Raw genomic sequence first — 26,989 nt, 5'->3', positions numbered from 1 at the left:
CAAGAATATAACTACTATAATACTGCTCCTATGTACAAGAATATAACTACTATAATACTGCTCCTATGTACAAGAATATAACTACTATAATACTCCTCCTATGTACAAGAATATAACTACTATAATGCTGCCTCTATGTACAAGAATATAACTACTATAATACTGCTCCTATGTACAAGAATATAACTGCTATAATACTGCTCCTATGTACAAGAATATAACTACTATAATACTGCTCCTATGTACAAGAGTATAACTACTATAATACTGTACCCATGTACAAGAATATAACTACTATAATACTGCTCCTATGTACAAGAATATAACTACTATAATACTGCTCCTATGTACAAGAATATAACTACTATAATACTGCTCCTATGTACAAGAATATAACTACTATAATACTGCTCCTATGTACAAGAATATAACTACTATAATACTGCCCCTATATACAAGAATATAACTACTATAATACTGCCCCCTATGTACAAGAATATAACTACTATAATACTGCCTCTATGTACAAGAATATAACTACTATAATACTGCCCCCTATGTACAAGAATATAACTACTATAATACTGCTCCTATGTACAAGAATATAACTACTATAATACTCCTCCTATGTACAAGAATATAACTACTATAATACTGCCTCTATGTACAGGAATATAACTACTATAATACTGCTCCTATGTACAAGAATATAACTGCTATAATACTGCCTCTATGTACAGGAATATAACTACTATAATACTGCTCCTATGTACAAGAATATAACTACTATAATACTGCTCCTATGTACAAGAATATAACTACTATAATACTGCTCCTATGTACAAGAATATAACTACTATAATACTGCTCCTATGTACAAGAATATATCTACTATAATACTGCCCCCTATGTACAAGAATATAACTACTATAATACTGCCTCTATGTACAAGAATATAACTACTATAATACTGCTCCTATGTACAAGAATATAACTACTATAATACTGCCCCTATATACAAGAATATAACTACTATAATACTGCCCCGATATACAAGAATATAACTACTATAAATCTGCTCCTCTGTACAAGAATATAACTACTATAATACTGCTCCTTTATACAAGAATATAACTACTATAATACTGCTCCTATATACAAGAATATAACTACTATAATACTGCTCCTATGTACAAGAATATAACTACTATAATACTGCTCCTATGTACAAGAATATAACTACTATAATACTGCCCCCTATGTACAAGAATATAACTACTATAATACTGCTCCTATGTACAAGAATATAACTACTATAATACTGCCCCCTATGTACAAGAATATAACTACTATAATACTGCTCCTATGTACAAGAATATAACTACTATAATACTGCCCCTATATACAAGAATATAACTACTATAATACTGCCCCTATATACAAGAATATAACTACTATAAATCTGCTCCTCTGTACAAGAATATAACTACTATAATACTGCTCCTTTATACAAGAATATAACTACTATAATACTGCTCCTATATACAAGAATATAACTACTATAATACTGCTCCTATGTACAAGAATATAACTACTATAATACTGCCCCTATGTACAAGAATATAACTACTATAATACTGCCCCTATATACAAGAATATAACTACTATAATACTGCCCCCTATGTACAAGAATATAACTACTATAATACTGCCCCTATGTACAAGAATATAACTACTATAATACTGCTCCTTTATACAAGAATATAACTACTATAATACTGCTCCTATATACAAGATTATAACTACTATAATACTGCTCCTTTATACAAGAATATAACTACTATAATACTGCTCCTATGTACAAGAATATAACTACTATAATACTGCTCCTTTGTACAAGAATATATCTACTATAATACTGCTCCCTATGTACAAGAATATAACTACTATAATACTGCCCCCTATGTACAAGAATATAACTACTATAATACTGCCTCTATGTACAAGAATATAACTACTATAATACTGCTCCTATGTACAAGAATATATCTACTATAATACTGCTCCCTATGTACAAGAATATAACTACTATAATACTGCCTCTATGTACAAGAATATAACTACTATAATACTGCTCCTATGTACAAGAATATATCTACTATAATACTGCTCCCTATGTACAAGAATATAACTACTATAATACTGCCCCCTATGTACAAGAATATAACTACTATAATACTGCCTCTATGTACAAGAATATAACTACTATAATACTGCCTCTATGTACAAGAATATAACTACTATAATACTGCTCCTATGTACAAGAATATAACTACTATAATACTGCTCCTATGTACAAGAATATAACTACTATAATACTGCTCCTATGTACAAGAATATAACTACTATAATACTGCTCCTTTATACAAGAATATAACTACTATAACTACTATAACTATAGTATAGTATATAACTACTATAATACTGCCCCCTATGTACAAGAATATAACTACTATAATACTGCTCCTATGTACAAGAATATAACTACTATAATACTGCTCCTATATACAAGAATATAACTACTATAATACTGCTCCTATGTACAAGAATATAACTGCTATAATACTGCCCCTATGTACAAGAATATAACTACTATAATACTGCTCCTATGTACAAGAATATAACTACTATAATACTGCCCCTATATACAAGAATATAACTACTATAATACTGCCCCTACGTACAAGAATATAACTACTATAATACTGCCCCTATATACAAGAATATAACTACTATAATACTGCCCCTATGTACAAGAATATAACTACTATAATACTGCCCCTATGTACAAGAATATAACTACTATAATACTGCCCCTATATACAAGAATATAACTACTATAATACTGCCCCCTATGTACAGGAATATAACTACTATAATACTGCCCCCTATGTACAAGAATATAACTACTATAATACTGCCCCCTATGTACAAGAATATAACTACTATAATACTGCCCCCTATATACAAGAATATAACTACTATAATACTGCCCCCTATGTACAGGAATATAACTACTATAATACTGCCCCTATATACAAGAATATAACTACTATAATACTGCCCCCTATGTACAGGAATATAACTACTATAATACTGCTCCTATATACAAGAATATAACTACTATAATACTGCCCCCATGTACAAGAATATAGGGTCATTCCATGTCAAGTGGACCAGTGGTCCCCACTCGACCTTCTCCGATTTTGCTGAAAATTTATAAGGATGTACATGTATTTTTGTAAAGAGGTTCTGTAAATTTTTAGGGCCAGATCTCAAATACATTGGGCACTGTTGACCTTTCACTGGAGGTTCCACCAAGCCTGCGGCTTCAGCTGAGAGGATTTTGCAAACTTTCTCACATAGCCATTAGAGTTCTATACTGGCTATGATGCTGAAATTTGGCATACTAGCTCAACTTTTGCTGCCAAACATGATAAAATTATTACAGGCTATGACAAAACAATATTTTGGCCGCAATTTTGTGTCAAAGTAGATTCGCGTCGCATAAAATTTATGCCAAACTTTGCCCATATATAACTCAAGACCAAAAACCAATAGTAACTGGTGCTTTGCCCTGTACACCAAACATCTACATGACTTTGCATTGCTGCAATATCACGGTCAAAGCATATGTATTTGTGGAAATATTCACACCCACATATGATGAAAAACTTTTTTTTAAAAAAACGAATTTTGCCTATTTTTAGGTCAAATTTCTCAAAAAGGGTACCCCTAAAATATATTAATTCTGATATCATTAGAAAGAGCACATTTTTCTCTACAATGATCATTGTTTCTTTTTTTGGAGTCTCTCAGTTAAAGAATTGAAAAATGCCACTGAACATGGTGTTATTTATTAATATGCAATGACTGGTAACTGCACTATTCAAACCCTTGCGTTGGTCCATGGTGGTTATACCACAACCAATTCCCTAAGAATTGGTATTATAATCCTATTAAGAATTGTAATAATGCTGTCTTTCGAGAATTGTCAGCCCCATCGCCTAGGAGCCATGGCCGATAGCCGTGCAAAGCGAGCCTCGGGCGGTCTCTTTATCGCAGGTTCCGAAGCCTGAGGGTGGGTGTCTTTGCCTAGGATCCCAAGCCTAATATTGGGTATCTTTTGTTGGTTCCCAAGCCATAATGTTCAGTCTAAGTGGTCTGGAATTGTTGCTGAATATCTGCACGACAGTCCCCGTGATGGAGTGTAGTGAATACCAGAAGAAAGACCCCCAGCCTAGCCCCCCAGTCACGGGGAATCACTCAGTGCAGACTTCTTTCCATTCATGACCATCAGCCATCACACAATTTGACATAAGCATCAGCTCCCTCAGAAAGGCTAATGACCGCCATTAAAACCCCGGGGAGAGCGCAGAACGGGGTCTGATCCGGTCACCATGACAAGTATCAGATGGCGCCAACTATCCAGGAGTCGTGAGACTCTGCTGCTGCCGATCCGCGGGTTGTAGGTCACCGGCGTAGATTCCTCAAGGACATTGTGGCTCTACTCGCTGACGATGTACAGAAGACGTCAATCCAGGAATTGTAATAGCGGCGGGTTTATTCCGCGACGCGTTTTGAAGTGACAAATCAACAAAGCCGTCCTCTTTCAGGAAACCCGCCACATGTGGGTCCAGCAGAGGTGACTCAGCGCAAAATAGTGGTCTGCGGTACCCAGATAATGCCCATCGCTGCAATACTCCGAGCCCGGGCGTAGGAGACGAGTGATTGTCCTGGACGTGAAGAAATCGCCGAGCACAATGCACAGCCTCGTTCACACGTCACCACTGTCCCTGGCACACAGACACGGACTGCCCAGCGCTGTGGACAGTTTATGCCACCAGTGATTTTCTCCTACGTTGATCACGGACATGCCCCGGTCTGTAGTGACGTCATCCGTGCGCCGTCCCACATTGTACCACTGACTCGTCTGGGTGATACGGCCCCAAAAAGCCACGTCCCTGACACAATAACGTCCCATAAATATTAATGTGGACGTTCTATCCGTGAGGAGCGGGCGGCGCAATGAGGCCAGGCAACGAGGCCACCCTCAGTCATCCATGCGGATAACCCCTGAGAGAAATGGACATCCTACCCGCGAGGAGAGGGCGACACAACGAGGCCTCACTCCATCATCCGTGGGAATAACACCTAGGAGAAATGGACGCTCTATCCGCGAGGAGCGAGCGGCGCAACGAGGCCACCCAACGAGGCCACACTCAGTCAACCGTGCAGATAACACCTGGGAGAAATGGACATCCTACCCGCGAGGAGAGGGCGACGCAACGAGGCCTCACTCCATCATCCGTGGGAATAACACCAAGGAGAAATGGATGTTCTATCCGCCAGGAGCGAGCGGCGCAACGAGGCCAGGCTCCTTCATCAATGCGGATAACACCTAGGAGAAATGGACGCTCTATCCGCGAGGAGCAGGCGGCGCAACGAGGCCACGCTCCTTCATCAATGCGGATAACACCTAGGAGAAATGAACATCCTACCCGCGAGGAGAGGGCGACGCAACGAGGCCTCACTCCATCATCCGTGGGGATAAAGCCTAGGAGAAATGGACGCTCTATCCGCGAGGAGCGGGAAGCGCAACGAGGCCAGGCTCCTTCATCCATGTGGATAACACCTGGGAGTAATGGACATCCTACCCGCGAGGAGAGGGCGACGCAACAAGGCCTCACTCCATCATCCGTGCGGATAATACCTAGGAGAATTGGACGTTCTATCCGCGAGGAGCGGACGGCGCAACGAGGGCAGGCAAGGAGGCCACCCAACGAGGCTACGCTCCATCATCCGTGCGGATAATACCTAGGAGAATTGGACGTTCTATCCGCGAGGAGCGGGCGGTGCAACGAGGCCATGCTCCGTCATCCATGTGGATAACACCTGGGAGAAAAGGACAATCTATCCGCGAGGAGCGGGCGGTGCAACGAGGCCACGCTCCGTCATCCATGTGGGTAACACCTGGGAGAAATGGACGTTCTATCCACGAGGAGTGGGAGGCGCAACGAGGCCAGGCATAAAACCAGATGGCATGAGGAGGCGTCACGGCGAGCGTCAACCCGGCAGAAGCCCACGGCGTCGAGCGTCAACCCGGCAGAAGCCCACGGCGGCGAGCGTCAACCCGGCAGAAGCCCACGGCGGCGAGCGTCAACCTGGCAGAAGCCCACGGCGGCGAGCGTCAACCCGGCAGAAGCCCACGGCGGCGAGCGTCAACCCGGCAGAAGCCAGCTCTGCACAACAGCGGCGGCTGAGCCGGTGACACCGAGGCTACAGATAGGCCGCCATAGTCAGTAGCACAGGACACGGGCCCAGGAGCCAGCAGACCTCCGGACGTCGTGTTATCAGCCCTGCTCACCTTCCCTGGTGGAAATCAGTGCAGCCGGATTACAGATAATCCTAGAAATCCAGTTATCACACAAGTTACAGATGGAAGCAAAGATCTCACGTCCACAGGTACAAACACCAAGGCACGAGGCGCAGAGAACGCAACCGGAGCAGTATGTCTGTACACAGCTAATGCACCAGCAGAATAGTGAGTGCAGCTCTGGAGTATAATACAGGAGGTAACTCAGGATCAGTAATGTAATGTATGTACACAGTGACTGCACAGCAGAATAGTGAGTGCAGCTCTGGAGTATAATACAGGGTGTAACTCAGGATCAGTAATGTAATGTATGTACACAGTGACTGCACCAGCAGAATAGTGAGTGCAGCTCTGGAGTATAATACAGGATGTAACTCCGGATCAGTAATGTAATGTATGTACACAGTGACTGCACCAGCAGAATAGTGAGTGCAGCTCTGGGGTATAATACAGGATGTAACTCAGGATCAGTAATGTATTTACACAGTGACTGCAGCAGCAGAATAGTGAGTGCAGCTCTGGAGTATAATACAGGGTGTAACTCAGGATCAGTAATGTAATGTATGTACACAGTGACTGCACCAGCAGAATAGTGAGTGCAGCTCTGGGGTATAATACAGGATGTAACTCAGGATCAGTAATGTAATGTATGTACACAGTGACAGCACCAGCAGAATAGTGAGTGCAGCTCTGGAGTATAATACAGGATGTAACTCCGGATCAGTAATGTAATGTATACAGTGACTGCACCAGCAGAATAGTGAGTGCAGCTCTGGAGTATAATACAGGGTGTAACTCAGGATCAGTAATGTAATGTATGTACACAGTGACTGCACCAGCAGAATAGTGAGTGCAGCTCTGGAGTATAATACAGGATGTAACTCCGGATCAGTAATGTAATGTATGTACATAGTGACTGCACCAACAGAACAGTGAGTGCTGCTCTGGAGTATAATACAGGAGGTAACTCCGGATCAGTAATGTATGTACACAGTGACTGCACCAGCAGAATAGTGAGTGCAGCTCTGGAGTATAATACAGGAGGTAACTCCGGATCAGTAATGTATGTACACAGTGACTGCACCAGCAGAATAGTGAGTGCAGCTCTGGAGTATAATACAGGATGTAACTCCGGATCAGTAATGTAATGTATGTACACAGTGACTGCACCAGCAGAATAGTGAGTGCAGCTCTGGAGTATAATACAGGATGTAACTCAGGATCAGTAATGTAATGTGTGTACACAGTGACTGCACCAGCAGAATAGTGAGTGCAGCTCTGGAGTATAATACAGGAGGTAACTCAGGATCAGTAACGCAATTAGACTATTTTCAAGGTGACTTTTTAAAACATTTGTACAATGACCAATTTAGATGAAACTTACACACAAGTTTTCACTTTAAAGAACACTTTTTCCATTCAAATATTTCAGTAACCATATTATACTGCATTGTGTTCTTACAATTGCTGATTTTCTCTTTCTACCCAGACAGTTCTTCCCTTTTCCATTAAGTCTATGACATCACGTGATTAAAAACTGACAATCTGAATTCTTCTAAGCTCTATGTAGAAGCAGTAAGTCTCTTTTCCCAGCATGAGTCATCATTAGAACTACAATCCTACATGTCTGGAAAGTCCCTACAGCTGAACTCCAGGTCCTCTTCCACTCCTGACCCAGTTGTTCTTCCTTCTTAGTTTTAGTGCTCTTCCTTTGGTCAGTGATTGTAGTTCCAATGATGACTCAGGCAGAGAAAGAGAGACCTCCTATTTTTACATCGAGTTTAGAAGAAGTTTTTAATTACATGATTTCAGAGACCTAATGGAAAAGAGAAGAATTAGGTGTGAAGAAAGTGAAAATGAGCAGTTGCTGTATGAGGAATGCCATCTAGTAAGATGATAAACACTGAGGAGGTGGTCGAGGAGGTGGTCGAGGAGGAGGTCGAGGAGTTCTGTAAGTCCACAAGTTTCAGCAATGTGCGGTCATGTGATGAATCATTTTCTGCTGAACGTTCGTGACAATAAATTACTTTGTGTTTCATCTTCATATTCAATAAGAAAATAAAAACATCGCAGCGACTTGTATCAGCGTCAGGGCAGCTGTGCCCGCACCAGGCCTCAGGGTTCAGGGGGCTTCTGCAGCTGGGACCCTCAACCTCCTCCCCTGACATCAGGCTCAGATCTGGAGGTCTCACAATGTGACAGCCTGAGCATGCAGAGTCCTCCCCTCCTTTCTATGGCTGGGCAGACCTCTCCTCCCTCTCCCAGCATCACCTAGGAAGAGGAGGCAGAGGGGGCACAGAGGCATAGACAGACCCCGAGGTGGGCACAGGAGGCACAATAGCCACAGCCAGCAGGCACAGGAGCCACAGCCAGGAGGCACAGGAGCACCAGCCAGGAGGCACAGCCAGGAGCCACAGCCAGGAGGCACAGCCAGGAGCCACAGCCAGGAGGCACAGGAGCCACAGCCAGGAGGCACAGGAGCCACAGCCAGGAGGCACAGGAGCACCAGCCAGCAGGCACAGGAGCCACAGCCAGGAGGCACAGGAGCCACAGCCAGGAGGCACAGCCAGGAGCCACAGCCAGGAGGCACAGCCAGGAGCCACAGCCAGGAGGCACAGGAGCCACAGCCAGGAGGCACAGGAGCCACAGCCAGGAGGCACAGGAGCCACAGCCAGGAGGCACAGGAGCCACAGCCAGGAGGCACAGGAGCCACAGCCAGCAGGCACAGGAGCCACAGCCAGGAGGCACAGGAGCCATAGCCAGGAGGCACAGCCAGGAGCCACAGCCAGGAGGCACAGCCAGGAGCCACAGCCAGGAGGCACAGGAGCCACAGCCAGGAGGCACAGCCAGGAGCCACAGCCAGGAGGCACAGGAGCCACAGCCAGGAGGCACAGCCAGGAGGCACAGCCAGGAGGCACAGGAGCCACAGCCAGCAGGCACAGCCAGGAGGCACAGCCAGGAGGCACAGGAGCCACAGCCAGCAGGCACAGCCAGGAGGCACAGCAAGGAGGCACAGGAGGCACAGCCAGGAGGCACAGCCAGGAGGCACAGGAGCCACAACCAGGAGCCACAGGAGCCACAACCAGGAGCCACAGCCAGGAGGCACAGGAGCCACAGCCAGGAGGCACAGCCAGGAGGCACAAGAGCCACAGCCAGGAGCCACAGCCAGGAGGCACAGGAGCCACAGCCAGGAGGCACAGCCAGGAGGCACAGGAGCCACAGCCAGGAGCCACAGCCAGGAGGCACAGGAGCCACAGCCAGGAGCCACAGCCAGGAGCCACAGCCAGGAGGCACAGGAGCCACAGCCAGGAGGCACAGGAGCCACAGCCAGGAGGCACAGCCAGGAGGCACAGCCAGGAGGCACAGGAGCCACAGCCAGCAGGCACAGCCAGGAGGCACAGCCAGGAGGCACAGGAGCCACAGCCAGGAGGCACAGCCAGGAGGCACAGGAGCCACAGCCAGGAGGCACAGCCAGGAGGCACAGCCAGGAGGCACAGGAGCCACAGCCAGCAGGCACAGCCAGGAGGCACAGCCAGGAGGCACAGGAGCCACAGCCAGGAGCCACAGCCAGGAGGCACAGGAGCCACAGCCAGGAGGCACAGGAGGCACAGCCAGGAGGCACAGCCAGGAGGCACAGGAGCCACAGCCAGGAGCCTCAGCCAGGAGGCACAGGAGCCACAGCCAGGAGCCACAGCCAGGAGGCACAGCCAGGAGGCACAGCCAAGAGGCACAGGAGCCACAGCCAGGAGCCACAGCCAAGAGGCACAGGAGCCACAGCCAGGAGCCACAGCCAAGAGGCACAGGAGCCACAGCCAGGAGCCACAGCCAGGAGCCACAGCCAGGAGCCACAGGAGCCAGAGCCAGGAGTCACAGCCAGGAGGCACAGGAGCCACAGCCAGGAGCCAGAGCCACAGCCAGGAGGCACAGGAGCCACAGCCAGGAGCCACAGCCAGGAGGCACAGCCAGGAGGCACAGGAGCCACAGGAGCCACAGCAAGGAGGCACAGCCAGGAGGCACAGGAGCCACAGCCAGGAGCCACAGCCAGGAGGCACAGCCAGGAGGCACAGGAGCCACAGCCAGGAGGCACAGCCAGGAGGCACAGGAGCCACAGCCAGGAGGCACAGCCAGGAGGAACAGCCAGCCCAGCAGGCACAGCCAGGAGGCACAGGAGCCACAGCCAGGAGCCACAGCCAGGAGGCACAGGAGCCACAGCCAGGAGGCACAGCCAGGAGGCACAGGAGGCACAGCCAGGAGGCACAGCCAGGAGCCACAGCCAGGAGCCACAGCCAGGAGCCACAGGAGCCACAGCCAGGAGCCTCAGCCAGGAGGCACAGCCAAGAGGCACAGCCAAGAGGCACAGCCAGGAGGCACAGCCAGGAGGCACAGCCAAGAGGCACAGGAGCCACAGCCAGGAGCCACAGCCAAGAGGCACAGGAGCCACAGCCAGGAGCCACAGCCAAGAGGCACAGGAGCCACAGCCAGGAGCCACAGCCAGGAGCCACAGCCAAGAGGCACAGGAGCCAGAGCCAGGAGGCACAGGAGCCACAGCCAGGAGCCAGAGCCAGGAGGCACAGCCAGGAGGCACAGGAGCCACAGCCAGGAGCCAGAGCCAGGAGGCACAGCCAGGAGGCACAGGAGCCACAGCCAGGAGCCACAGCCAGGAGGCACAGCCAGGAGGCACAGCCAGGAGGCACAGGAGCCACAGCCAGGAGCCACAGCCAGGAGGCACAGGAGCCACAGCCAGGAGGCACAGGAGCCACAGCCAGGAGGCACAGCCAGGAGCCACAGCCAGGAGGCACAGGAGCCACAGCCAGGAGGCACAGCCAGGAGGCACAGGAGCCACAGCCAGCAGGCACAGCCAGGAGGCACAGCCAGGAGGCACAGGAGCCACAGCCAGCAGGCACAGCCAGGAGGCACAGCAAGGAGGCACAGCCAGGAGGCACAGGAGCCACAGCCAGGAGGCACAGCCAGGAGGCACAAGAGCCACAGCCAGGAGCCACAGCCAGAAGGCACAGGAGCCACAGCCAGGAGCCACAGCCAGGAGGCACAGGAGCCACAGCCAGGAGCCACAGCCAGGAGGCACAGGAGCCACAGCCAGGAGCCACAGCCAGGAGCCACAGCCAGGAGGCACAGGAGCCACAGCCAGGAGGCACAGGAGCCACAGCCAGGAGGCACAGCCAGGAGGCACAGGAGCCACAGCCAGGAGGCACAGCCAGGAGGCACAGCCAGGAGGCACAGGAGCCACAGCCAGGAGGCACAGCCAGGAGGCACAGCCAGGAGGCACAGGAGCCACAGCCAGCAGGCACAGCCAGGAGGCAGAGCCAGGAGGCACAGCCAGGAGGCACAGGAGCCACAGCCAGGAGCCACAGCCAGGAGGCACAGGAGCCACAGCCAGGAGCCACAGCCAGGAGCCACAGCCAGGAGGCACAGGAGCCACAGCCAGGAGGCACAGGAGCCACAGCCAGGAGGCACAGCCAGGAGGCACAGCCAGGAGGCACAGGAGCCACAGCCAGCAGGCACAGCCAGGAGGCACAGCCAGGAGGCACAGGAGCCACAGCCAGGAGGCACAGCCAGGAGGCACAGGAGCCACAGCCAGGAGGCACAGCCAGGAGGCACAGCCAGGAGGCACAGGAGCCACAGCCAGGAGGCACAGCCAGGAGGCACAGCCAGGAGGCACAGGAGCCACAGCCAGGAGCCACAGCCAGGAGGCACAGGAGCCACAGCCAGGAGGCACAGGAGGCACAGCCAGGAGGCACAGCCAGGAGGCACAGGAGCCACAGCCAGGAGCCTCAGCCAGGAGGCACAGGAGCCACAGCCAGGAGCCACAGCCAGGAGGCACAGCCAGGAGGCACAGCCAAGAGGCACAGGAGCCACAGCCAGGAGCCACAGCCAAGAGGCACAGGAGCCACAGCCAGGAGCCACAGCCAAGAGGCACAGGAGCCACAGCCAGGAGCCACAGCCAGGAGCCACAGCCAGGAGCCACAGGAGCCAGAGCCAGGAGTCACAGCCAGGAGGCACAGGAGCCACAGCCAGGAGCCAGAGCCACAGCCAGGAGGCACAGGAGCCACAGCCAGGAGCCACAGCCAGGAGGCACAGCCAGGAGGCACAGGAGCCACAGGAGCCACAGCAAGGAGGCACAGCCAGGAGGCACAGGAGCCACAGCCAGGAGCCACAGCCAGGAGGCACAGCCAGGAGGCACAGGAGCCACAGCCAGGAGGCACAGCCAGGAGGCACAGGAGCCACAGCCAGGAGGCACAGCCAGGAGGAACAGCCAGCCCAGCAGGCACAGCCAGGAGGCACAGGAGCCACAGCCAGGAGCCACAGCCAGGAGGCACAGGAGCCACAGCCAGGAGGCACAGCCAGGAGGCACAGGAGGCACAGCCAGGAGGCACAGCCAGGAGCCACAGCCAGGAGCCACAGCCAGGAGCCACAGGAGCCACAGCCAGGAGCCTCAGCCAGGAGGCACAGCCAAGAGGCACAGCCAAGAGGCACAGCCAGGAGGCACAGCCAAGAGGCACAGGAGCCACAGCCAGGAGCCACAGCCAAGAGGCACAGGAGCCACAGCCAGGAGCCACAGCCAAGAGGCACAGGAGCCACAGCCAGGAGCCACAGCCAGGAGCCACAGCCAAGAGGCACAGGAGCCAGAGCCAGGAGGCACAGGAGCCACAGCCAGGAGCCAGAGCCAGGAGGCACAGCCAGGAGGCACAGGAGCCACAGCCAGGAGCCAGAGCCAGGAGGCACAGCCAGGAGGCACAGGAGCCACAGCCAGGAGCCACAGCCAGGAGGCACAGCCAGGAGGCACAGCCAGGAGGCACAGGAGCCACAGCCAGGAGCCACAGCCAGGAGGCACAGGAGCCACAGCCAGGAGGCACAGGAGCCACAGCCAGGAGGCACAGCCAGGAGCCACAGCCAGGAGGCACAGGAGCCACAGCCAGGAGGCACAGCCAGGAGGCACAGGAGCCACAGCCAGCAGGCACAGCCAGGAGGCACAGCCAGGAGGCACAGGAGCCACAGCCAGCAGGCACAGCCAGGAGGCACAGCAAGGAGGCACAGCCAGGAGGCACAGGAGCCACAGCCAGGAGGCACAGCCAGGAGGCACAAGAGCCACAGCCAGGAGCCACAGCCAGAAGGCACAGGAGCCACAGCCAGGAGCCACAGCCAGGAGGCACAGGAGCCACAGCCAGGAGCCACAGCCAGGAGGCACAGGAGCCACAGCCAGGAGCCACAGCCAGGAGCCACAGCCAGGAGGCACAGGAGCCACAGCCAGGAGGCACAGGAGCCACAGCCAGGAGGCACAGCCAGGAGGCACAGGAGCCACAGCCAGGAGGCACAGCCAGGAGGCACAGCCAGGAGGCACAGGAGCCACAGCCAGGAGGCACAGCCAGGAGGCACAGCCAGGAGGCACAGGAGCCACAGCCAGCAGGCACAGCCAGGAGGCAGAGCCAGGAGGCACAGCCAGGAGGCACAGGAGCCACAGCCAGGAGCCACAGCCAGGAGGCACAGGAGCCACAGCCAGGAGGCACAGGAGCCACAGCCAGGAGGCACAGGAGGCACAGCCAGGAGGCACAGGAGCCACAGCCAGGAGGCACAGGAGCCACAGCCAGGAGCCACAGCCAAGAGGCACAGGAGCCACAGCCAGGAGCCTCAGCCAGGAGGCACAGGAGCCACAGCCAAGAGGCACAGGAGCCACAGGAGGCACAGCCAGGAGGCACAGCACAGGCTCCACTCACCAGCTTGGGTTTGTTCTTGTCCTCTTGATCATTAGATTTTCTTTTTGGATTTCTGCCGCCCAGCAGCTCTGGGTTCTTCCCCGGGGAGTCCTCTCCTCCGCCAGCTGCCTGCTGGGTCTCCATTATTTGCTTTTAGAAAATCCCCCCAACAATCCACTTGTCAAATCCGTGTCACCCAGCGGCGGGCGGGGAAGGAGGGCGCAGGGTGAGGAGACACCGCCTCCTGGCAGCTCCTATACTGGCTCTGCCCTCACTACTAGCAGGCGGCTGCTCCACAGCGTCCCAGAGCAGATGTGACCCCTGCTGAGCCTGGACCCCCTCCTCCAGAGGACCCCTACAGCCTTCACCAGCCCTGGACCCCTCCTCCAGAGGACCCCTACAGCCTTCACCAGCCCTGGACCCACTCCTCCAGAGGACCCCTACAGCCTTCACCAGCCCTGGACCCACTCCTCCAGAGGACCCCTACAGCCTTCACCAGCCCTGGACCCACTCCTCCAGAGGACCCCTACAGCCTTCACCAGCCCTGGACCCACTCCTCCAGAGGACCCTCAGCCCCCTGCAGCCCTGGCACCCACTCCTCCAGAGGACCCTCAGCCCCCTGCAGCCCTGGCACCCACTCCTCCAGAGGACCCCTACAGCCTTCACCAGCCCTGGACCCACTCCTCCAGAGGACCCTCAGCCCCCTGCAGCCCTGGCACCCACTCCTCCAGAGGACCCTCAGCCTCCTCCAGTCCTGGTTGTTTCCATGCCTGAAGCCTTTTCTCTGTTTTCCTCCTCTGTCTATATAGTTACTGTCCCTTTAAGGCAGCAGAGGAAGCAGATGTCAGCTGAGCCCCCTCCTCCCTACCAGGATGTGAGTCTCCAGGCTGCACAATCAAGGACCTATCTGTATCCGAGCCTCTCTGTATCTGAGCCCCTCTGTATCTATGTGTATCTGAGCCCCTCTGTATCTGGGCCTCTCTGTATCTGAGCCTCTCTGTATCTATGTGTATCTGGGCCTCTCTGTATCCGGGCCTCTCTGTATCTGAGCCCCTCTGTATCTGGGCCTCTCTGTATCTGAGCCTCTCTGTATCTATGTGTATCTGGGCCTCTCTGTATCTGGGCCTCTCTGTATCTATGTGTATCTGAGCCTCTCTGTACCTGGGCCTCTCTATCTATGTGTATCTGAGCCTCTCTGTATCTGGGCCTCTCTGTATCTGAGCCTCTCTGTATCTATGTGTATCTGAGCCTCTCTGTATCTGGGCCTCTCTGTATCTGAGCCTCTCTGTATCTATGTGTATCTGGGCCTCTCTGTATCTGGGCCTCTCTGTATCTGGGCCTCTCTGTATCTATGTGTATCTGAGCCTCTCTGTATCTATGTGTATCTGAGCCTCTCTGTACCTGGGCCTCTCTGTATCTGAGCCTCTCTGTACCTGGGCCTCTCTATCTATGTGTATCTGAGCCTCTCTGTATCTGGGCCTCTCTGTATCTGAGCCTCTCTGTATCTGAGCCCCTCTGTATCTGAGCCCCTCTGTATCTGAGCCCCTCTGTATCTGGGCCTCTCTGTATCTGAGCCTCTCTGTATCTGAGCCTCTCTGTATCTGAGCCTCTCTGTATCTATGTGTATCTGGGCCTCTCTGTATCTGGGCCTCTCTGTATCTGAGCCTCTCTGTATCTATGTGTATCTGAGCCTCTCTGTATCTGGGCCTCTCTGTATCTGAGCCTCTCTGTATCTATGTGTATCTGGGCCTCTCTGTATCTGGGCCTCTCTGTATCTGGGCCTCTCTGTATCTATGTGTATCTGAGCCTCTCTGTATCTATGTGTATCTGAGCCTCTCTGTACCTGGGCCTCTCTGTATCTGAGCCTCTCTGTATCTATGTGTATCTGAGCCTCTCTGTACCTGGGCCTCTCTATCTATGTGTATCTGAGCCTCTCTGTATCTGGGCCTCTCTGTATCTGAGCCTCTCTGTATCTATGTGTATCCGAGCCTCTCTGTATCTGAGCCCCTCTGTATCTGAGCCCCTCTGTATCTGAGCCCCTCTGTATCTGGGCCTCTCTGTATCTGAGCCTCTCTGTATCTATGTGTATCTGAGCCCCTCTGTATCCGGGCCTCTCTGTATCTGAGCCCCTCTGTATCTGGGCCTCTCTGTATCTGAGCCCCTCTGTATCCGAGCCCCTCTGTATCCGAGCCCCTCTGTATCCGGGCCTCTCTGTATCCGAGCCCCTCTGTATCCGGGCCTCTCTGTATCCGGGCCTCTCTGTATCCGGGCCTCTCTGTATCCGAGCCTCTCTGTATCCGAGCCCCTCTGTATCCGAGCCCCTCTGTATCCGAGCCCCTCTGTATCCGAGCCCCTCTGTATCCGGGCCTCTCTGTATCCGGGCCTCTCTGTATCCGGGCCTCTCTGTATCCGGTCCCCTCTGTATCCGGTCCCCTCTGTATCCGGTCCCCTCTGTATCCGGTCCCCTCTGTATCCGGGCCCCTCTGTATCCGGGCCCCTCTGTATCCGAGCCCCTCTGTATCCGGGCCCCTCTGTATCCGAGCCCCTCTGTATCCGAGCCCCTCTGTATCCGGGCCCCTCTGTATCCGGGCCTCTCTGTATCCGGGCCCCTCTGTATCCGGGCCCCTCTGTATCCGAGCCCCTCTGTATCCGAGCCCCTCTGTATCCGAGCCCCTCTGTATCCGAGCCTCTCTGTATCCGGGCCCCTCTGTATCCGGGCCTCTCTGTATCCGGGCCCCTCTGTATCCGGGCCCCTCTGTATCCGAGCCCCTCTGTATCCGAGCCCCTCTGTATCCGGGCCCCTCTGTATCCGAGCCCCTCTGTATCCGGTCCTCTCTGTATCCGGGCCTCTCTGTATCCGGGCCCCTCTGTATCCGGGCCTCTCTGTATCCGGGCCTCTCTGTATCCGGGCCCCTCTGTATCCGGGCCCCTCTGTATCCGGGCCTCTCTGTATCCGGGCCCCTCTGTATCCGGGCCCCTCTGTATCCGAGCCCCTCTGTATCCGAGCCCCTCTGTATCCGGGCCCCTCTGTATCCGGGCCTCTCTGTATCCGGGCCCCTCTGTATCCGGGCCCCTCTGTATCCGAGCCCCGGTGCAGCTCATCCTGGGCCCCAATCTGCAGCCCAGAGTTAGGAAATCCCAGCAATGACGTCACCCCTGTCCTCCCTTCTTGTCTCCACTTCTGTTTATTGTTTACTGTTTGATACATTGTATCCAGGGAGGATTCACATCTGTGAGGCTGATGATTAACCCTCTCCTGCTCTTTGGTTTTACCTGAGAATTGACTAAAAATGCGATAAAACATCAGCATTTGTTAAACGTCAGTCGTCTTCACAGTTTATTTTATATTATTTTGTATATTTTTTTAATCATAAAGAGAAGATTGAGCGAACAGAACCTGAAAACTTGCTGTGCAGAACAAAATGCCGGAGACCCCAATGCTCAGAGAGTGTGGACTGCAGTGCACAAACCAGCCGCGGTTCTGACCCAGAAAACAGACGCATTGACGAGCCGCGGATCTGACCAAAACAGATGCATAGACGAGCCGCGGTTCTGACCCAGACAACGGCCGCATAGACCAGCCGCGGTTCTGACCCAGACAACAACCTCAGACCGGCCGCGGTTCTGACCCAGACAACGGCTGCATAGAGCAGCCGCGGTTCTGACCCAGACAACAACCTCAGACCGGCCGCGGTTCTGACCAAAACAACAGCTGCATAGACGAGCCGCGGTTCTGACCCAGACAACAACCTCAGACCGGCCGCGGTTCTTACCAAAACAACAGCCGCATAGACGAGCCGCGGTTCTGACCCGGACAACAGCCGCATAGACAAGCCGCGGTTCTGACACAGACAGACGCATTGACGAGCCACGGTTCTGACCCAGACAACAGCCTCATAAACCATCCGCAGTTCTGACACAGACAACAGCCACATAGACGAGCCGCGGTTCTGACCCAGACAACAGCCTCATAAACCAGCCGCAATTCTGACCAAGACAACAGCCGCATAGACCAGCCGCGGTTCTGACACAGACAACAGACGCATTGACGAGCCGCAGATCTGACCCACACAACAGCCGCATATACTAGCTGCCGTTCTGACCAAAACAACAGCCGCATAGACTAGCCGCAGTTCTGATCCAGACAATAACCTCATAGACGAGCCGTGGTTCTGACCCAGACAACAGCCTCATAAACCAGCCGCAATTCTGACCAAGACAACAGCCTCATAAACCAGCCGCGATTCTGACCCAGACAACAGCCGCATATACTAGCCACTGTTCTGACCAAAACAACAGCCGCATAGACTAGCCGCGGTTCTGATCCAGACAATAACCTCATAGACGAGCCGCGGTTCTGACACAGACAACAGACGCATAGACCAGCCGTGGTTCTGACCCAGACAACAGCCGCATAGATCAGCCGCGGTTCTGACCCAGACAACAACCTCAGACCGGCCGCGGTTCTGACCAAAACAACAGCTGCATAGACGAGCCGCGGTTCTGACCAAAACAACAGCCTCATAGATGAGCCGCGGTTCTAACCAAAACAGCCGCATAGACGAGCCGCAGTTCTGACCCAGACAACAGCCGCATAGACGAGCCGGGGTTCTGACCCAGACAACAGCCGCATAGACGAGCCGCGGTTCTGACACAGACAACAGACGCATTGACGAGCCGCAGATCTGACCCAGACAATAGCCGCATAGATTAGCCGTGGTTCTGACCAAAACAACAGCCGCATAGACTAGCCGCGGTTCTGATCCAGACAACAGCCTCATAGACGAGCCGCGGTTCTGATCCAGACAACAGCCTCATAGACGAGCCGCGGTTCTGATCCAGACAACAGCCTCATAGACGAGCCGCGGTTCTGACCCAGACAACAGCCTCATAAACCAGCCGCGATTCTGACCCAGACAACAGCCGCATAGATTAGCCGCGGTTCTGACACAGACAACAGACACATTGATGAGCCGCAGATCTGACCCAGACACCAGCCGCATATACTAGCCGCCGTTCTGACCCAGACAACAGCCGCATAGACTAGCCGCGGTTCTGATCCAGACAATAACCTCATAGACGAGCCGCGGTTCTGACCCAGACAACAGCCTCATAGACGAGCCGCGGTTCTGACCCAGACAACAGCCTCATAAACCAGCCGCGATTCTGACCAAGACAACAGCCTCATAGACCAGCCGCGGTTCTGACACAGACAACAGACGCATTGACGAGCCGCAGATCTGACCCAGACAACAGCCGCATATACTAGCTGCCGTTCTGACCAAAACAACAGCCGCATAGACTAGCCGCGGTTCTGATCCAGACAACAACCTCATAGACGAGCCGCGGTTCTGACACAGACAACAGACGCATAGACCAGCCGTGGTTCTGACCCAGACAACAGCCGCATAGATCAGCCACGGTTCTGACCCAGACAACAGCCTCATGAACCAGCCGCGATTCTGACCAAGACAACAGCCTCAAACGATCCGCGGTTCTGACCCAGACAACAGCCGCATAGACGAGCCGCAGTTCTGACCCAAACAACAGCCTCATAGACCAGCCGCGGTTCTGACACAGACAACAGACACATTGATGAGCCGCAGATCTGACCCAGACAACAGCCGCATATACTAGCCGCCGTTCTGACCAAAACAACAGCCGCATGGACTAGCCGCGGTTCTGATCCAGACAACAACCTCATAGACGAGCCGCGGTTCTGACCCAGACAACAGCCTCATAAACCAGCCGCGATTCTGACCAAGACAACAGCCTCATAAACGATCCGCGGTTCTGACCCAGACAACAGCCGCATAGACGAGCCGCGGTTCTGACCCAGACAACAGCCGCATAGACCAGCCGTGGTTCTGACACAGACAACAGACGCATTGACGAGCCGCAGATCTGACCCAGACAACAGCTGCATATACTAGCCGCCGTTCTGACCAAAACAACAGCCGCATAGACTAGCCGCGGTTCTGATCCAGACAACAACCTCATAGACGAGCCGCGGTTCTGACACAGACAACAGACGCATAGACCAGCCGTGGTTCTGACCCAGACAACAGCCGCATAGATCAGCCGCGGTTCTGACCCAGACAACAACCTCAGACCGGCCGCGGTTCTGACCAAAACAACAGCTGCATAGATGAGCCGCGGTTCTGACCAAAACAACAGCCTCGTAGATGAGCCGCGGTTCTAACCAAAACAACAGCCGCATAGACGAGCCGCGGTTCTGACCCAGACAACAGCCGCATAGACCAGGTGCGGTTCTGGCCAAAACAACAGCCGCATAGACTAGCCACGGCTTTACATGTGAGGAGGGGTATACATAATTAAATCAAGTACAATAATCTTAAACAATACAAGTTATAACTGGTACAGGAGGAGAGAGGACCCTGCCCGCGAGGGCTCAAAATCTACAAGGGATGGGTGAGGATACAGGAGGAGAGAGGACCCTGCCCGCGAGGGCTCACAATCTACAAGGGATGGGTGAGAATACAGGAGGGGAGAGGACCCTGCCCGCGAGGGCTCACAATCTGCAAGGGATGGGTGAGGATATAGGAGGGGAGAGGACCCTGCCCGCGAGGGCTCACAATCTACAAGGGATGGGTGAGAATACAGGAGGAGAGAGGACCCTGCCCGCGAGGGCTCACAATCTACAAGGGATGGGTGAGAATACAGGAGGAGAGAGGACCCTGCCCTCGAGGGCTCACAATCTACAAGGGATGGGTGAGAATACAGGAGGAGAGAGGACCCTGCCCGCGAAGGCTCACAATCTACAAGGGATGGGTGAGGATACAGGAGGAGAGAGGACCCTGCCCGCGAGGGCTCACAATCTACAAGGGATGGGTGAGAATACAGGAGGATAGAGGACCCTGCCCGCGAAGGCTCACAATCTACAAGGGATGGGTGAGAATACAGGAGGAGAGAGGACCCTGCCCGCGAAGGCTCACAATCTACAAGGGATGGGCGAGGATACAGGAGGAGAGAGGACCCTGCCCGCGAAGGCTCACAATCTACAAGGGATGGGCGAGGATACAGGAGGAGAGAGGACCCTGCCCGCGAGGGCTCACAATCTACAAGGGAAGGGTGAGGATACAGGAGGAGAGAGGACCCTGCCCGCGAGGGCTCACAATCTACAAGGGATGGGAGAGGATACAGGAGGAGAGAGGACCCTGCCCACGAGGGCTCACAATCTACAAGGGATGGGTGAGGATACAGGAGGAGAGAGGACCCTGCCCGCGAGGGCTCACAATCTACAAGGGATGGGTGAGAATACAGGAGGAGAGAGGACCCTGCCCGCGAGGGCTCACAATCTACAAGGGATGGGTGAGGATACAGGAGGAGAGAGGACCCTGCCCGCGAAGGCTCACAATCTACAAGGGATGGGTGAGGATACAGGAGGGGGGGGGGGAAACCTGCCCGCGAAGGCTCACAATCTACAAGGGATGGGTGAGGATACAGGAGGAGAGTGGACCCTGCCCGCGAAGGCTCACAATCTACAAGGGATGGGTGAGGATACAGTAGGTGAGGATAGAGCTGGTCATGCAGCGGTTTGGTCGATTGGTGGTTACTGCAGGTTGTAGGCTTGTCGGAAGAGGTGGGTCTTCAGGTTCTTTTTGAAGGTTTCGATGGTAGGCGAGAGCCTGATATGTTGGAGTAGAGAGTTCCAGAGTAGGGGTGATGCGCGAGAGAAATCTTGTATGCGATTGTGGGAAGAGGAGATAAGAGAGGAGTAGCAAAGGAGATCTTGTGAGGATCGGAGGTTGCATGCAGGAAAGTACCGGGAGACGAGGTCACAGATGTATGGAGGAGACAGGTTGTGGATGGCTTTGTACGTCATGGTTAGGGTTTTGTACTGGAGTCTCTGGGCAATGGGGAGCCAGTGAAGGGATTGACAGAGGGGAGAGGTTGGGGAATAGCGGGGGGACAGGTGGATTAGTCGGGCAGCAGAGTTTAGAATAGATTGGAGAGGTGCAAGAGTGTTCGAGGGGAGGCCACAGAGCTGGAGGTTACAGTAGTCGAGGCGGGAGATGATGAGGGCATGGACTAGGGTTTTTGCAAATTCTTGGTTTAGGAATGTACGGATCCATGAAATATTTTTGAGTTGAAGTCGGCAGGAAGTGGAGAGGGCTTGGATATGCGGTTTGAAGGAGAGATCAGTGTCAAGGATTACCCCGAGGCAGCGAGCTTGTGGGACTGGGGAGAGTGGGCAGCCATTTACTGTAATGGATAGGTTCGTTGGAGGGTCACGTGAGATGGGGGAAAGATGATGAATTCTGTTTTGTCCATGTTAAGTTTTAGAAATCTAGCGGAGAAGAAGGATGAAATAGTGGACAGACATTGAAGGATTCTGGTTAGTAGGGAGGTGATATCTGGTCCAGAGATGCAGATCTGTGTGTCATCAGCATAGAGGTGATACTGAAAGCCATGAGATTCTATGAGCTGTCCCAGGCCAAAGGTGTAAATGGAGAAGAGCAGGGGCCCTAGGACTGAACCTTGTGGGACTCCGACAGATAGGGGGCGAGGTGAGGAGGTGGTGTGTGAGTGGGAGACGCTGAATGTCCGGTCTGTTAGGTATGACGAGATCCAGGATAGGGCCAAGTCTGTGATGCCAAGGGATGAGAGGGTCTGTAATAATAGGGAATGGTCCACTGTGTCAAAGGCAGAGGACAGGTCCAGGTCGAGGAGGACAGAGTAGTGTCACTTGCTCTTGGCGGTTAAGAGGTCATTGGTGACTTTAGTTAGGGCAGTTTCAGTGGAGTGGTGTGACCGGAAGCCAGATTGTAAGCGGTCGAAAAGAGAGCAGGAAAATAGATGGGAGGACAGTTCAAGATGAACGTGTTGTTCCAGTAGTTTTGAGGCATAGGGGAGAAGTGATATAGGGCGATAGCTAGATACAGAGGATGGGTCAGGAGAGGGCTTTTTGAGGATAGGTGTGATGGAGGCATGTTTAAAGCTTGAGGGGAAAACACCAGTTGTTAGTGATAGGTTGAAGAGATGGGTTAGGGTTGGGATGAAGACTGTGGTGAGGTTTGGGATGAAGTAGAATGGATCGGGTCAAGTGCACAGGTGGTGAGATGCGATCTTGAGAGTAGAGTGGAGAGTCGATCTTCTGTAATGGTGGAGAAGTTGGTTTTGGAGATGGAGGGCTGGGCGGTTCTGACCAAAACAACAGACGCATAGACCAGCCGCGGTACTGACCCAGAAAGACGGATAGACGAGCTGCAGTTCTGACCCAGACAACAGCCTCATAGATGAGCCACAGTTCTGACCAAAACAACAGACACATAGACGAGCCACGGTTCTGACCCAAACAACAGCCACATAGACGAGCCGCGGTTCTGACTCAGACAACAGACACATAGACCGGCCGCTCTTCTGACCCAAAAACACAGCCGCACAGATCAGCTGCAATTTGACACAGCCGCACAAATAAGCCATAGTTCTAATATAGCTGCACAGATCAGCCACGGTTCTGACAGCCACACAGATCAGCTACTGTTCTGACAAAGCCGCACAGATCAGCTGCGGTTCTGACACAGCCACACAGATCAGCCGGGGTTCTGTCACAGCCACACAGATCAGCCGCAGTTCTAACACAGCTACACAGATCAGACGCGGTTCTGACACAGCCGCACAGATCAGACGCGGTTCTGACACAGCTACACAGATCAGCCACAGTTCTGACACAGCCGCACATATCAGCCACAGTTCTGACACAGCTACACAGATCAGCCACAGTTCTGACACAGCCACATATATCAGTCACAGTTCTGACACAGCTACACAGATCAGCCACAGTTCTGACACAGCCACATATATCAGCCACAGTTCTGACACCGCTACACAGATCAGCCACAGTTCTGACACAGCAGCACAGATCAGCCACAGTTCTGACACAGCTACACAGATCAGCCACAGTTCTGACACAGCCACATATATCAGCCACAGTTCTGACACCGCTACACAGATCAGCCACAGTTCTGACACAGCCGCACAGATCAGACGCGGTTCTGACACAGCCGCACAGATCAGACGCGGTTCTGACACAGCCGCACAGATCAGACGCGGTTCTGACACAGCTACACAGATCAGCCACAGTTCTGACACAGCCGCACATATCAGCCACAGTTCCAGTTCTGACACAGCTACACAGATCAGCCACAGTTCTGACACAGCCGCACAGATCAGCCACAGTTCTGACACAGCTACACAGATCAGCCACAGTTCTGACACAGCCACATATATCAGCCACAGTTCCAGTTCTGACACAGCTACACAGATTAGCCACAGTTCTGACACAGCCGCACAGATCAGCCGCAGTTCTAACACAGCTACACAGATCAGCCACAGTTCTGACACAGCCGCACAGATCAGCCGCAGTTCTGACACAGCAACATATATCTGCTGCAGTTCTGACACAGCTACACAGATCAGCCGCAGTTCTGAAACAGCTACACAGATGAGCCACAGTTCTGACACAGCCACACAGATCAGCCACAGTTCTGACACAGTCACACAGATCAGACACAGCTCTGACACAGCTGCACAGATCAGCCACAGTTCTGACACAGCCACATATATCAGCCACAATTGCAGTTCTGACACAGCTACACAGATCAGCCACAGTTCTGACACAGCCACATATATCAGCCACAGTTCTGACACCGCTACACAGATCAGCCACAGTTCTGACACAGCCGCACAGATCAGCCGCAGTTCTGACACAGCTACACATATCAGCCACAGTTCTGACACAGCCGCACAGATCAGCCGCAGTTCTGACACAGCCACATATATCAGCCACAGTTCTGAAACAGCTACACAGATCAGCCACAGTTCTGACACAGCCACACAGATAAGCCACAGTTCTGACACAGCTACACAGATCAGCCACAGTTCTGACACAGCCGCACAGATCAGACACTGTTCTGACACAGCTACACAGATCAGCCACAGTTCTGACACAGCCGCACAGATCAGACACGGTTCTGACACAGCCGCACAGATCAGCCACAGTTCTGACACAGCCGCACAGATCAGCCACAGTTCTGACACAGCTACACAGATCAGCCACAGTTCTGACACAGCCGCACAGATCAGCCACAGTTCTGACACAGCCACACAGATCAGCCACAGTTCTGACACAGCTACACAGATCAGCCACAGTTCTGACACAGCCGCACAGATCAGCCACAGTTCTGACACAGCTACACAGATCAGCCACAGTTCTGACACAGCCGCACAGATCAGCCACAGTTCTGACACAGCCACACAGATCAGCCACAGTTCTGACACAGCTACACAGATCAGCCACAGTTCTGACACAGCCGCACAGATCAGACACGGTTCTGACACAGCCGCACAGATCAGCCACAGTTCTGACACAGCTACACAGATCAGCCACAGTTCTGACACAGCCGCACAGATCAGACACGGTTCTGACACAGCCGCACAGATCAGCCACAGTTCTGACACAGCCGCACAGATCAGCCACAGTTCTGACACAGCTACACAGATCAGCCACAGTTCTGACACAGCCGCACAGATCAGCCACAGTTCTGACACAGCCGCACAGATCAGACACGGTTCTGACACAGCCGCACAGATCAGCCACAGTTCTGACACAGCTACACAGATCAGCCACAGTTCTGACACAGCCGCACAGATCAGCCACAGTTCTGACACAGCCACACAGATCAGCCACAGTTCTGACACAGCCGCACAGATCAGCCACAGTTCTGACACAGCCGCACAGATCAGACACGGTTCTGACACAGCCGCACAGATCAGCCACAGTTCTGACACAGCTACACAGATCAGCCACAGTTCTGACACAGCCGCACAGATCAGCCACAGTTCTGACACAGCCGCACAGATCAGCCACAGTTCTGACACAGCCACACAGATCAGCCGCAGTTCTGACACAGCGACACAGACCACCCGCACAGATCAGCCATGGTACAGACACAGCTGCACAGATCAGCCGCATGTCACGATACCCGGGTATTAATGCAGCAGAATGTCACTTCTTTGTGCAGAATTGCGGCGATCAATATGCTGCATATGCAGCATCAATAGTAAAACAAGTGCAGGAGTAAACCTGCAGCGGAACCCACAACACAAACCGCGATAAATCTGCAGGGATAACCGCAGCGGGTTTGCCCTGCAGATTTATCAAATCCGCTGCGGGAAAACTGGCGGGAGAACCCCTCAGCCCCCTTCCTACGTGTGCACATAGCCTAACAGGGAGAGTCAGAGAATAGTCAGAAGCCAAGCCAGGGGTCAGTAATCCAGGAAAGTGAATAAAGCAGATGACGGCAAGACAAAAAGCAAGCCAGCACACACTACAGAGGTCAAGCATACAGACTGCAGAAAAACCTATAGCTGACAAGGATACCAGGTTAGGAGCCAGTATAAATAGCCCTCCCATCTTGAAAGATAGGCTAAGAACATTAACCCTGAGAGTACAGGACATAACCATGTCCTAACCTGTTCTGACACAGCCGCACAGATCATCCGCAGTTCTCACACAACACACAGATCATCCACAGTTCTGACCCAAACAGCCGCACAGATCAGCCGCAGTTCTGACACAGCCGCACAGATCAGTCACGGTTCCGAAGCAGCTGCACTGATTAGCCTCAGTTCTGACACAGCCACACAGATCAGCCGCACAGATCAGTCATGGTTCTGACACAGCCGCACAGATCAGCCACGTGTCACGATACCCGGGTATTAATGCTGCAGGGGAAACTGCACCCAGCAGCAACGGAGCTGGACCAGAAACCGGGTAACTAACATGAACACCAACAGGACCTTTCACATGAGACAGAGT

At 52.9% G+C, this 26,989-nt stretch overlaps 1 protein-coding gene across 4 annotated transcripts in view; it reads right to left on the bottom strand.

The window, feature by feature from the left end:
- The window catches only part of DIAPH2 (diaphanous related formin 2), a 1,874,941-nt gene extending 1,857,479 nt beyond the window's left edge, over nt 1–17,462 (bottom strand). For all 4 annotated transcript variants that reach the window (XM_069746079.1, XM_069746080.1, XM_069746081.1 and 1 more), the window contains exon 1: nt 14,167–17,462. In XM_069746079.1, coding sequence (XP_069602180.1) covers nt 14,167–14,289 — 123 coding nt within the window. In that variant the 5' untranslated portion in view covers nt 14,290–17,462. The remainder of the gene's footprint in view (nt 1–14,166) is intronic.
- Nucleotides 17,463–26,989: the final 9,527 nt, after the last annotated feature.

The sequence above is a fragment of the Ranitomeya imitator genome, chromosome 2 (assembly GCF_032444005.1).
Source record: "Ranitomeya imitator isolate aRanImi1 chromosome 2, aRanImi1.pri, whole genome shotgun sequence".
Lineage (NCBI taxonomy): Eukaryota > Metazoa > Chordata > Amphibia > Anura > Dendrobatidae > Ranitomeya > Ranitomeya imitator.
The sequence above is the reverse complement of the archived record's forward strand: the minus strand, read 5'-3'. Positions and strand labels throughout refer to the sequence as shown.